At 41.9% G+C, this 12295-nt stretch overlaps 2 protein-coding genes across 9 annotated transcripts in view; one reads left to right on the forward strand and one right to left on the reverse strand.

Annotated features, from left to right (window-relative positions):
* Nucleotides 1–5646, forward strand: part of LOC109959419 (U2 snRNP-associated SURP motif-containing protein) — a 10598-nt gene extending 4952 nt beyond the window's left edge. For 6 of the 8 annotated variants that reach the window (XM_020598764.1, XM_020598766.1, XM_020598765.1 and 3 more), the window contains exons 11-24: nt 1569–1673; nt 1762–1828; nt 2088–2257; nt 2346–2508; nt 2615–2694; nt 2782–2869; nt 2954–3082; nt 3207–3396; nt 3515–3595; nt 3672–3735; nt 3830–4004; nt 4384–4494; nt 5016–5194; nt 5286–5646. In XM_020598764.1, coding sequence (XP_020454420.1) covers nt 1569–1673; nt 1762–1828; nt 2088–2257; nt 2346–2508; nt 2615–2694; nt 2782–2869; nt 2954–3082; nt 3207–3396; nt 3515–3595; nt 3672–3735; nt 3830–4004; nt 4384–4494; nt 5016–5194; nt 5286–5406 — 1723 coding nt within the window. In that variant the 3' untranslated portion in view covers nt 5407–5646. Of the gene's footprint in view, nt 1–1568; nt 1674–1761; nt 1829–2087; nt 2258–2345; nt 2509–2614; nt 2695–2781; nt 2870–2953; nt 3083–3206; nt 3397–3514; nt 3596–3671; nt 3736–3829; nt 4005–4383; nt 4546–4689; nt 4974–5015; nt 5195–5285 lie in introns of those variants that run through there. The other 2 variants (XM_020598768.1, XM_020598769.1) reach the window with 2 other exon arrangements.
* A 472-nt stretch (nt 5647–6118) lies between these two features.
* Nucleotides 6119–12295, reverse strand: part of wdr44 (WD repeat domain 44) — a 12791-nt gene continuing 6614 nt past the window's right edge. The window contains exons 4-20 of the mRNA XM_020598761.1: nt 11143–11752; nt 10330–10478; nt 10120–10215; nt 9855–9991; nt 9658–9741; nt 9439–9545; nt 8875–9026; nt 8648–8786; nt 8496–8560; nt 8237–8353; nt 8007–8129; nt 7721–7912; nt 7540–7641; nt 7319–7434; nt 6975–7102; nt 6731–6865; nt 6119–6642 (exon numbers count right to left, since the gene is read on the reverse strand). Of these exons, the coding sequence (XP_020454417.1) occupies nt 6554–6642; nt 6731–6865; nt 6975–7102; nt 7319–7434; nt 7540–7641; nt 7721–7912; nt 8007–8129; nt 8237–8353; nt 8496–8560; nt 8648–8786; nt 8875–9026; nt 9439–9545; nt 9658–9741; nt 9855–9991; nt 10120–10215; nt 10330–10478; nt 11143–11752 (2541 nt within the window). The 3' untranslated portion in view covers nt 6119–6553. The remainder of the gene's footprint in view (nt 6643–6730; nt 6866–6974; nt 7103–7318; nt 7435–7539; nt 7642–7720; nt 7913–8006; nt 8130–8236; nt 8354–8495; nt 8561–8647; nt 8787–8874; nt 9027–9438; nt 9546–9657; nt 9742–9854; nt 9992–10119; nt 10216–10329; nt 10479–11142; nt 11753–12295) is intronic.

The raw sequence follows: 12295 nt of genomic DNA on the forward strand, positions 1-12295 counted from the left end.
TCCATTGTTAACAGGCATTTTGACATCTGTGACTGGGGTCTGCATTCACAGGCCTTGATGCTCAATTCTGATCTTTTTGTGTTGTTGGATCACATTCATGTGTCCGGCTCCAATATGAACACAGTTGATTTCCTAACTGCCACTCATGCATAGATTTAACTGAAATGTGAGCCGCATGCATACAACAGTAATGTTTGTGCGCAGTTCACTGAAAAGCTGCCTGGCTACAACATTTTCCTCCCAGCTTGGCTTGAACAGAAGCTTCTCCATAAATATTCAACAAATTTGAAATGACCCATCTCTCCACCGACCCCCGTCAGTGGAGAGATGGGTCATGGGATGGGAGATTGTTGCTTTCCCTCTATATTTATTTTTACTGCTCTGTGAGGGGTTGACACTGAATGTTGATGACAGGCAGTGTGTGTGTGTGTGTATGCAGAGGAGTGAGACATAAAAAAACAAATGAATTCTGATCTCACTGTCCCACAGCAGTCGCATGGTCAAATATCGGATATGAATCAGAACTAAGACTAAATATGGAAGTCACCCAGACCCGATTTGGGGGAAAAAAAATCATATTTGGGTTGTTCATATCAATGAAAAGATCAGATCTGAGTCATTTGAGGGAAAGAAATGACATTTGAGTCACTTCAGCAGGTAATGTGAATGTAGCTTTGTGGTAGGTGTCAAAAGTCTCGATGGCCTCAGAATTACATACAGTGAATGTTTGAGTTGAATTTTTTTGTAGATGCTTGGTCTCATTATAGTTCACTCAGATATCTCAGGTAATTCATGTATTATCATATTAAGGTAGTGTTATTGTGAAAAGGGAATTGACTTTGAAAATTAGAGTTAGAACCATTAATTTATACCAGCATCTCTGAGCCCTGGGTTTCCCATGGGTTGGCTGAGACACTGCAGACCGATACAGCTAGAATGCAGATAGATCAAATATTAACCCTGAGGCAGATTAGAGTAAGGCTTAATATGAAAGTGTAACTGCAGTGGGAGCTCTGACACACAGTCAGCAACACTGCATGAACATTCTGCACACTGATGCTCAGGTTCAGAGAGGTTTCACGGTAGCCGTTCCACAGTATGTAGCAGCTTGCTGAAATGTTTTCTACCCAGTGCTGAATTGATAATATTTCATGTTATGTTCCAGTTAGCTGAAAGGGCAATTCTAGGACTATCTAGAGAAAATGTCCTAAATATGGTGGCTTTATAACAGAAACAGAGATTTTTGTAATTGAGATCAAACTTGTCAGAACTAGTGACTGTAATTATAAAGGTCTTGCACAGCAAAACTAAGCTGATTGTGGCCATTATCATCTATGTGATTTCTTGAACCCCTTTCATGGAAAGGTGCTGACATACTGTCAGTGCTTTGACATGGAATGGTGCTGTCAGGGTGAACTTCGTTCAGGTTTAAGTGTGCAGTTTGCACAGGTCAGTGTTTTCACCGTAAAGAGGTAGTTGAGATCTCATAATGAAACAGAGACAGAGACAAGTGTGCATTGGGAGTTTTGAAACCAACCCTTGTCTGATGCACTCCTCTTTCCACACAGGAATCTATTATTCCTTATTCACAGGATGATAGAGTTTGTGGTGCGTGAAGGCCCCATGTTTGAAGCCATGATAATGACCAAGGAGAAAAACAATCCAGAATACAGGTGAGCACTGCTGTGCGTGGTCTTGCGTTGTTCTCCCAAGCTGCCTTTTGAGGTACATCTTTAATTTGGCCATTGTTTTTTGTGTTAGGTTCCTTTTTGACAACAAAAGCCAAGATCATGTGTACTATCGCTGGAAACTGTTTTCTATCCTGCAGGTATGACTTTACTGTAAAACCCTATTTTTAATCATTTATTTATGAAATTTTGGTGGGGAAAGGTCACAGTGACCTCACGCCCATCTCAGCCCACTTGGACTCAAGGATGAAGTGATTTTAGATTTTGGTAGTCAAAGGTCAAAGTCACAGTGACCCACATCTGTCCCATTCTTGTGAATTCGGTAGAGGTATACAACTGCAAAAATGTAATTTGATGTATGTGAGTTTGCATGCTGCCATGCCTTCATCCCTCCCACAGGGCGAGTCCCCAACAGAGTGGAGGACCACAGATTTTCGTATGTTCCGAGGTGGCTCCTTATGGAGGCCTCCTGCCCTCAACGACTACTCTCAGAGAGGTGAAGAGATGGCAGAAGTGGAGGAGGATGCACCCCCTGAGGAGGAGGTAAAGAAGGGGCAACTCCGAACTGAGTAAGTATGTCTTAGCAGGCGTAGAGAAATTTGTAATTTCAGCTGAAGTAGTTGTATGTAGACATCTGTCCTGCTATAAACCCCATAGGCATAGACAGAAATTGGAGGCACTGCTTAAAGAGCTCAGTCCGAGCAGAGAGGATATTGCTGATGCCATGCTGTTCTGTCTCGAGCGAGCCGATGCAGCAGAGGAGGTAGTGGGAGTCATCGCTGAATCTTTTTCCTTGCTTCAGACACCCCTGCAGAAGAAGGCTAGTTTGCTTCCTTCAAGTTTTAATATGAACAAAGCTGCCCATTGTGTTTAAGTAAATTTTGATTCAGCTCTCATTATATTTTGTTTTGTCCTCATTTCCATAGATTGCCAGATTGTACCTCGTGTCAGACGTTTTGCATAATTCATGTGCCAAAGTAGCTGGTGCATCATATTATCGTAAATAGTAAGACTTTCCCTCGCTTCAGCTTTAACACTTTGACCATGTTCTATTTCATCTCAGTCTGACAGCCTAAAGTGTTTGTCTTTTCAGTTTTGAAGCAAGGCTACCACAGCTATTTGGAGACCTTTATGCAGTGCACAGAAGCATACAATCCAGGCTACAGGCTGAGCAGTTTAGGGTATTCATGTCTTTTATTTGCCCCACACAATGACATTTATCAAAAAAGAAACAGAAGATGATTTTTGATCTCCTGTCTCTATAGCAAAAGGTCATGAGTTGTTTCAGAGCATGGGAAGACTGGGCCATATATCCAGAGCCTTATCTCATCCACCTTCAGAACATCTTTCTAGGCTTTGCCAAAGCGGGTGAGGAGTTGACAGAGGCAGCAGAGGTGAGCTGAATATTGTTCAGATCATTATAGACATTACCTTTTTCAAATGGCATTTGCTCGTGATGAAAAAATATTTGGATATGAACCACCCGAAGTGTATGTGCATTTTTCTGTGTCCTTGTAGGAAGAATCCTCTGATCTCGATGGTGCACCAATGGAAAGCACACCTATAGATGGGTTACCTTTGGACAGAGCACCTGTGGACGACCTCGACGGCTGCCCCCTGGGCTGGGACCCTCTAGATGGAGTCCCTGTTGATGACATAGATGGTGTACCCTTAGGAGTCACCATTGATGATATTGATGGAATGCCCTGTGAGTCCACCACCTATCCAAAGCACATCTTTAAACCAGAGGTCCACAGTTTCCTGTTGTCAGTTACCTGCCAAACTTTTGTTGATCACCTGTCCTTGTCCTGACTCTTTCTCGTCAGTGGATGACAGAAATGTTCCTCTCTCCGGAGTGCCTTTATCTAAATGGGAGAAGATAGTCGATACTGGGATATGTTCACAAGGTAATACGGGCCAAGAAACACTATCATATCAGTCTTCCCCTTGTGAACATGCTTATCTTTCTCATTTCCCTCTCAGCCAGGACCGAGTCAAAGTGGGACGCGAAGGTGGAGCAAGACAGTGAAGATGAAGTGAATGTAAGGTAAGAGTTCTGTGATTAGTTTCAGTTCATTAGCTGTATTTCCAAAAAGCATGCAGACTATACATAAATGCTCTAATGGTGTGGGAACTCGTAGCTCTCCTCTCCGTCCCGGCCACAGTGTCAACTCGCAGGATGGACAGGACAACTCAGAGAGCGACAGTAGTGAAGACTCCTGCAGGTTGCCCAAATATGACAGTGCAGACTTCCAGAGCTCCGTCAGAAGTTTTCAGATGTCTGAGAGCAAAAGGAAAAGGTTGAGAGAGCTAGAGGCATGTGCACATTTTTCACAAATATATTTATCAATGTCACATTAGCTGAAAACAGTGGCTGTCATCCTGTGGATCAACCCATCTCGTTTTGAAAGACGTACGTACTTGTTGCCACACTGACACTCAATACTGAGTTTAAGCCAGACGTATACAGCATTTTATTTAGGAAGGAAGCTATGCTATTGAAATAGATTTTTAAATTTATAACCAGTTGCTGAATAGAACGCTTAGTCATAGCTGTCAGCATATCCTACACCAGTTTACACTTAATCTATTGTTGGCTCCCTACTGTAGCAACCCTTTAAAATGTCAAATTACAGTTAATAAATACACAGAATAATGAATTAACAGAATAACTAATTAGATTGATCTGATGTAGGTAAAGGTTATGAAGATCCAAGATGAGCTGGAATCTGGCAAGAGGCCGAGTAAATCTGGAATGAGCATACAACAACAGGTGGAACACTACAGAAACAAACTGCTACAGAAGGTGGGCTACTGGACACCTTCTGTTAGTGTGGCTTTGAATTCATATTGCATGTTTTATTTTACTGCAGGCATCTTTAATTACCATAGTGGTTAATTATACAGTTATTTACCTTCCAGTATTTGTTATGCAACCATCTTTTACTATCCAGTTTGCTTATATTTTACAAGTTAAACATTCAAAGTTAGCATTTTTTCCTTTTACTGGAGAAGTTTCTGTTCAATAGTAAAGTAAGAACAGAGGTAACTCTGTTCCAGGTATTGTTGTATAATCTGACCTCATTGCTGAAGTACTTTGAAAATAAAATCTGGAGGGGTTACCCAAGATTGACACCTCAACTGTGCCACAGATTTCTAAAAGAAATGACTATTTTGTTGAACTGGTCGGACATAAACCAAACATCTCCCCCTTGTGGAGAACTGCAGATTAGGTGTGAATGCGTTTGTGCTTTATTAGTCAGTTCCATGCCGTGTTTTGCATCTTAGAAGCCTCTGACTTCTAATGTCGTACCCTGTCTACTATAGGAGATTGAAAAAGACGCAGAAAAAACTGAGCGGTCAACACCAAAGTCCAAAGACAAGCCAAAAGAGGACAGAAGGGACAAAGAAAGGAGCAAAAGAAGTGAAGATGGGGACAGAGGAAGAAGACGGAGTTCAGATCCTGCTGACCAGACCAGAACGTCAAGGAGCATCTCTCCTTTGAAGCAAGTACCATGTTTGTAGTGTACCAGTGCATTCTTCCTGATCACTATTCTTGAAGTCAGTCTGCTATCTTATGTTCTACCCGTTTAACAGAACAAGGTCTCCCAAATGGTCCAAACGTTCCCGATCACCATCTCCAGACCAGAAGGTGAGGAAGTCCAGGTCACGCTCACCATATCGCTCCAGCAAGAAGACAAAGAAGAGCAAACATTGACTCTCAGCTTTGGACCTTGTCATCCATCAGCTCACTGGTGTTAAAGGGTTATGCTCTTAACCAGCCTGGCATGTCTGTTTTCTTGGTCTTAACTTGCATCATCCATGCAAGATTCAGCACTTTTGTATGATGAAGTCTGAACATTGTAACTAATTCTATATATTTTTGTTTTGTTTTAAAAATAACCAGAAATGTTGCTGCACACTTCTGACACTAAATAAATCACTGGTGGTTTATGAACGTGTGTGTGTGTGTGTGTGTGTGTGTAGAATGAGGGCCAGGCATCAATATTTCTTTCTCTAATAAACTGTTGACACTGATCTTAAAAATGGTTAAACAAGCAGTTTTCTGGTTTGTGAATTTTTATTGAGGAACTTAATATAGCATATTTTGGTTTACAAAAGCAGTAAGTATGTAATGTTACACTGTAAATTTACAGTATTACATAGAACAAGTGTGCTTTCACTGATCAAAAAAGGTATTACAGGTACTCAAGAGCCAGTGTTGATGGAAAAAAATTGAAACCCAGCCCTAATTGTTAGTAACCATATACAGATTTCCTGTCATCCAGACACATTTTAGAGGAAAGTCTGAGAAGCTGAATGTAGAAAACTGATTTAACTTTAGATTTTGTAGGAACAAATGAAATTCCAGAAGACCAGACAAACTGTTATATCTCTATGTAAGACAAAATATGTGACTGACATTAGGACAGTGTTTTGCACTTGCATTACTTTAATTTTTCTGAAATGTTGGAGCAAAATAAACTTACAAGGTGCCCATACTGTTAAAGCCTTCTAAGCTGTGTTCATTGACCATACACTTGTAGATTTACACAAACATGTCTGAACAGATTTAGCTTCAGTTCTTTTTCTAAATTTTAATGTCAAACCATTCACAGTTGCTTGGTATTTTAAAAAAAACATTGAAATGTGACAGGAACTAGACCATGTCTGCTTTGTACAGTCCATTTCTTCTACCAATCCTCTTACCCGTTGTTCATTTTTGGGCTCTTGTTCTCCTGAAACAGCTCTTTGTCTCAGAGCAATAACCATTAGGTAGCTGGGTGACGGAGGCAGTCCTATATTCTTTAAAACCAATGCTCAACATGGGCCTGAACATAAAGAGCTGACGACTTCTGCGACGCTCAATACTTTTTCACATTGATAAAAACCTTAATGGCTCCAGTGAAGTCAGCAGAGAGAAGAACCTCTGTGTGATCTGTCTTCAGGGCTCCTGCAAATGACAATGCAATTTTAGCACCCTCACATTAACAATCCTTATGTTATGAAATCTGTTCATGAATCACTTTAAGTGAACACACCTGAGGGGATTGTTTCAGAATCTGTGGAGTCCAGGCTCTTGCACTCTGCTTCTGGTTTCTCTGCCCCTGTTTCTTGTGGAACAATGAGGCCCGGGTGGGGTGCAAAAATGGCTGAGGTGACCACAGCATTGTGTGCTGAAAGATAAATACTGCGTTAGTAGCATATCAGTCAGAGGTCACACTTTACTACATGAGTAGCTCTATTAAAATGCTGTTTTAATGCAACTACACACAGCACAGTTACCTTTAATTCCTTCCCAGAAGTCATTGCGGTCACGTCGTACAGATGTGAACTTGCTCAGGTCATGATAAGTGCTCCAGATGTACACGTACTTATCCTCTGATCCACTGACGATGAAGGAGTAGTCATGGCTGCAGGAAGGTGGCCCCAAAATAAATAAGATTTTATTCCAAGATGTAATGCAACATGTAAATAAGACTAGGTGTGCTTAATGGGTCTACAGTAAAAAGGTCTAGAGTATATTCAAAAGACCCCTTGCATAGGCAAAATAATTGCCTTTATCTGTATTACATAGAGAAGCTACAAAATGCTCATGCCAAAACTACATGACAGGGAACAGTCCTCACCTGAAGCTCGCCTTGATCTGGCTGCTGCTGTTGACATAACCCTTGTATTTCATGGACAGAGACAAGTCCCTAAGGTCATAAAGGCGAATGCGGGAATCATTTGAGGTTACTAAAATCTGTCAGGGTGTAAGGAGAAAGCAAATTTGTCAATTAGTCTGAATATCATGCCCCATTGTAGGGGCATCAAACATACTGCCCATGTAGAGGAAGTCAGACATTACCTTATTCTCTCCAGGTAGAGGTTCAATGCCAGTGATCTTGCGTCCAACTTTGTTCCTGCCTCTAGTGGACCTCACATGAATTTGAGTGTGGTATTTCAAACGCTATGGAATATATAAACAGAACAAACTATGTTCGGTTCAACCTGGAACACAAATTTAACATAAGGACATGACTGAGTACCTCTGTGTCATAGAAGATGCATCGACCATCATAGGTGCCAATGACAGCATACTTCCCATTTTGGCAGAAGTTGGCAGCAGTGATGAGCCGAGTTTGGCCATCTACCTCATTCCACAACGCCACCTTCTTGTCTGGAATGTTCCAGAGCCGAAGCTTTCCATCCAAAGAGCCACTTAAAAAGTATCGATCATCCTGGAAAACAAACAAAAAGCATTAATGAAAATACAAGAGATAAAATCAACCATGTGATTTGTGCTAAGAGAAGAAATGCAAGGTGACAACTTACTCTGGGATGGAAAGCAATGGCTGTAACAAAATCAATGTGTTGGAAGCAGCAGAGACACTCTCTCCTGGATATGTGCCACAATCTGACTGTTTTATCCATCGAAGAAGAGAGCAGAAAGAAGTTCTAGATTGACACAAAAACAGAAAAAGTGAGACGAGAGACAAAACCAGTACAGCAAGAATCAAAAATGTCTGAAGTGGGACCAAAAGATGAAGAGAGGGCAGCAGCACCTTAGACCAGGATAAGTCCAGCAGATCAGCGGTATGGCCCTTGTACTTGCAAAAGGGGACGTGACGGAAAGGGGCATTTCTATCTTCTGTGTCTTGGTCCTCTGGAACACAGCTTGCCTAGGATGGGAGTACAGTCTGTTAGAAACAGATAGCATAAAATATGCAAGGCTACAAAACTCACACATTACTAAATTAGCATATTAATACTCCAGAAACACTTGACGACCCGCTGATCGCAGGTGGTGCTAATTTCACTCACCCCTAGATCTGTGTCAGATTTAGAGGAACATAAACTTTCCTGGGAAGGAGACGGTGAAACTCGACCTGGAGAAGCCAAAACAAACACAATCTTGCTGCAGCATCTAAACTAAAATAATCAATTATCAGCATCTGAGTTGCGGATCCTATTACCTTCAGTGTTGTACTTTATTCTCATGTTATTGAAGTAGTCAAAGGCAGTCTTCAAGACCCAGATGCGAACCACATTATCTTGCCCTGCGGATGCCAGCAGCCTCCCACAGTGCGAGAACTTCATTGTCCAAACGGCCCCCTGAGGAAAAGACGAAGACATAAAAACAAATAAGTATTCACTGGTGCACATCTTAGATGCCAACAAGGGGGGTGGGGAGGGTTCTTACCATGTGCTCTCCGCTCAGGTCCTGTACAACTTTAATCTGATCAAAATCAAAGGGACCCTTGAAGCTGTGTGCTGCCTTGAACTTGGCAGGCCTGGTGTAAGGCATGCCCTCATCGTCACTGGATGATGGATCATCCTGATCTGTGTGAAACACTGAACCCACCCCAAACAAAAAAGCATAACTGAGATGATCTAAACCTTTGCAGCAGCAATAGCACTATTTCTTAAGCATGTGACATGGGAAAACCCTTTAAAATGAGCGCAACCTTTTGTAACAGTTCACAATCTGAGAAGTTCTGTACTAGCTGTTAAGATTTTTAGTATGTAGTGCTTGTTCCATGTCTAATAGCCACACATACAACAGTGAAACATCATATGCAAGTTGGATTCCTCAGAGAACTCAGTCAAATCAGATGACTTATTGGAAAGAAATTTTACCTGCATAGACCATATACATTTACAAATAATCCTAACCATATAATTTCAAAAAAAATATTATTACATTTGAGGCATCTCCTAAAATGTAACATCTGGACAAATGCCTTAAATTACCATGTTCTTTTACCTTCATCACGCACACTTTTCACTTTGTTGACTGCCTTCTCTCCATATTCCTCAGCGAGATGTTTGGCCTTCTTCACAGATTTTCCCAGGAATTTTTTTAACTGGGTTCTGGTTAGAAATGAGGACCAACAAATTATTACATTCTATTTTTGATTATGTGGTGAGAAAGAGAAGAAAAATCAATTCCAGCAACAGGTTACAAGAAGTCACTAATTGTTACGTTTTCTGTTTCAGTTTTCCTCCATCTGTGTCTGCCAGAGGGGCCTGAGGCTTGTCATCATCATCTGACTGTGCTGCATCATTTCTGAGAGGAAACAAAAACACAACAGGTCAACTTCTTCTAGAAAATGTTCCATGTGTTTTCATATTGAAGCTTAAAAAAAAAAAAAAAAGCCAGGAGAGTCATTTTCTGCTTACGAAATGTACTCCTTGGTCCGCCTCATGATGTGCAGAGTAAGGGGGTTAATCCCAGCAGGAAGTTTCTCTTCTGCCTGGATTAGAGGAATCTCTTCCCCAGTATCCAGATTCTTGATCATTACACTGGCCAGGATTTCCTGTTTAAGGTAACACACAAATATGAATTTGGCACACAGAAGGTTGCTAAAGGTAATGTCCAACATGGTGGGTCACGTCTTGCATTCAAGCTAATCAAGGCCAATACAAATAAAAGAGGAACTCTTACATCATCTGTCAGTTCTCTACCAGAGTTGGAACGGGGACGCTGAGGGCCTGGAGTTTGACCTCCACTCTGAGATGAGGCTTGTTCATCCTCATTTTCCTATTAAAAAAAAGTCACTACAATTGATAAGCAGACTGCACCCCCTTTACAGTTTCACTTTTGAGCAGCTCTGGGTGAACACCAAAGAGAGGTCAGATTCACAGCCTCACTCACTTGTGCTGTCACCACCTTGTCCCCACTGGTAGCACTGGCCAGATCCAAGGAATGCTGCAGGTCTTTGGTTAGACTCCTCACTGTGCTGCTAGGAGAGAGCAGGCCGGACATCTCCAGGGTATCACTGCTAACTGGAATCACTGCAGACACTGAACAAGCAAGCAACAGTACACAACATGTGATCTGAAAGAACAATCCTGTATTCCATCTGCTTTTCATACATGTGCAGCAGAAAACTCAAAGGTGCATACTGTGTACTGCACTACAATGTCATTGTTAGTACAGCTTTGTACATTGTTAGTGGTTGTTTTTACTTAGTACAGTAACTACAGTAAAGTAGCTGTTAGGGTTAAATAACATTGCTTTTAAAAATGGAGCTTTGTTTGAGGACATCTTGCACATTGATGACATGATTTCTCTGACCAATCGCTAGTCTCGAGTGTTTACACATCACCGTTTGGTAACGCCTCTGCTCGCTTAGAACCTCGATGAAGGTGATCCCAAAAATAGTACCAGGACATCCCCTGGTTGTTGGCCATCCCCAACATTTGACTGATGGGAACACAAATAAGGTGAGTCGAGTCGAGTTGAGCCAGTACCAGGTGGTGGAAAAGGGGCTTAAGAGCAACACATCTGGGCTTATACTCACAGCACTAGGTCATAGCTACAGCTCTAAAGGCTGCACAACAGCAATTAAATCTGTTAGTAATCCAATAATATCTTAAGGGTGGAGTTCAATATTTCAAAACCCACTCTGGATCAAACTAACACTTATCAGCTTTAGTGCCATTAACTGTGCACTGATTTCTCTACCTTCCAGACTGCTTGGCCTCAGACACTCCTGAGACTTCTTGGAAGGTAGACATTGCCAAGATGGTGGAGGCGGTCTTGGTGGAGGAGCTCCACTGGGAAGGGGTGGGCGTGAGGGGGCAGGCTTCTTGGTGCTGGCTACAATGTCTGGTTCCACTGTGAATTGACGTGGGGGTTTTTTAGGTCCAGAGGAGTCTGAATCAGCCGGCCTGTCTGTGAGTTGGACCTGGTCTAAGATGTCTGCAGGTCTCTGCTCTTGCTCCCCTTCTGCAACAACAGCCTCATCTGACTGACTCTGTCCTATGGTGCTGGTGATGTCTAGGGGCTGAACATGTTCTGGTGGCCCAGATGATGGTCCTGGGAGATTTGGGGGTTCAGTGGCAGGTACTGAGCATGCTCCATTTGTTGTTTCACTTTCCTGTTGTTCCTCATGGCTCTCAGCAAGCTGAGGTTTGACAGCTGGTGTTGGCAGCTCTACAGGAACTTCTTGCACATTATCCTCTTCTTTTGGCTCCGATTCTGCTCTCACATCAACATGCAACTGGTCTAACAGTTGAACCACTTCACCAACATCACTTCCCTTTTGACTCTCCTCAATGATGCTATCGATGATCTATGAGGAAGAGAGAACAAGTGAGTTCATTTAGTACAGCAACTACAGTGGGTACGGAAAGTATTCAGACCTCCTTAAATTTTTCACTCTTTGTTATATTGCAGCCATATGCTAAAATCATTTAAGTTATTTTTCCTCATTTATGTACACACAGCACCCCATATTGACAGAAAAACACAGAATTTTTGACATTTTTGCAGATTTATTAAAAAAGAAAAACTGAAATATCACATGGTCATAAGTATTCAGACCCTTTGCTGTGACACTCATATATTTAACTTAGGTGCTGTCCATTTCTTCTGATCATCCCAGAGATGGTTCTACACCTTCATTTGAGTCCAACTGTGTTTGATTATACTGATTGGATGTGATTAGGAAAGCCACACACCTGTCTATATAAGACCCTACAGCTCACAGTGCATGTCAGAGCAAATGAGAATCATGAGGTCAAAGGAACTGCCTGAAGAGCTCAGAGACACAATTGTGGCAAGGCACAGATCTGGCCAAGGTTACAAAAAAATGTCTGCTGCACTTAAGGTTCCT

The sequence above is a fragment of the Monopterus albus genome, unplaced genomic scaffold (assembly GCF_001952655.1).
Source record: "Monopterus albus unplaced genomic scaffold, M_albus_1.0 scaffold39.1, whole genome shotgun sequence".
In the NCBI taxonomy this organism is placed as follows: domain Eukaryota; kingdom Metazoa; phylum Chordata; class Actinopteri; order Synbranchiformes; family Synbranchidae; genus Monopterus; species Monopterus albus.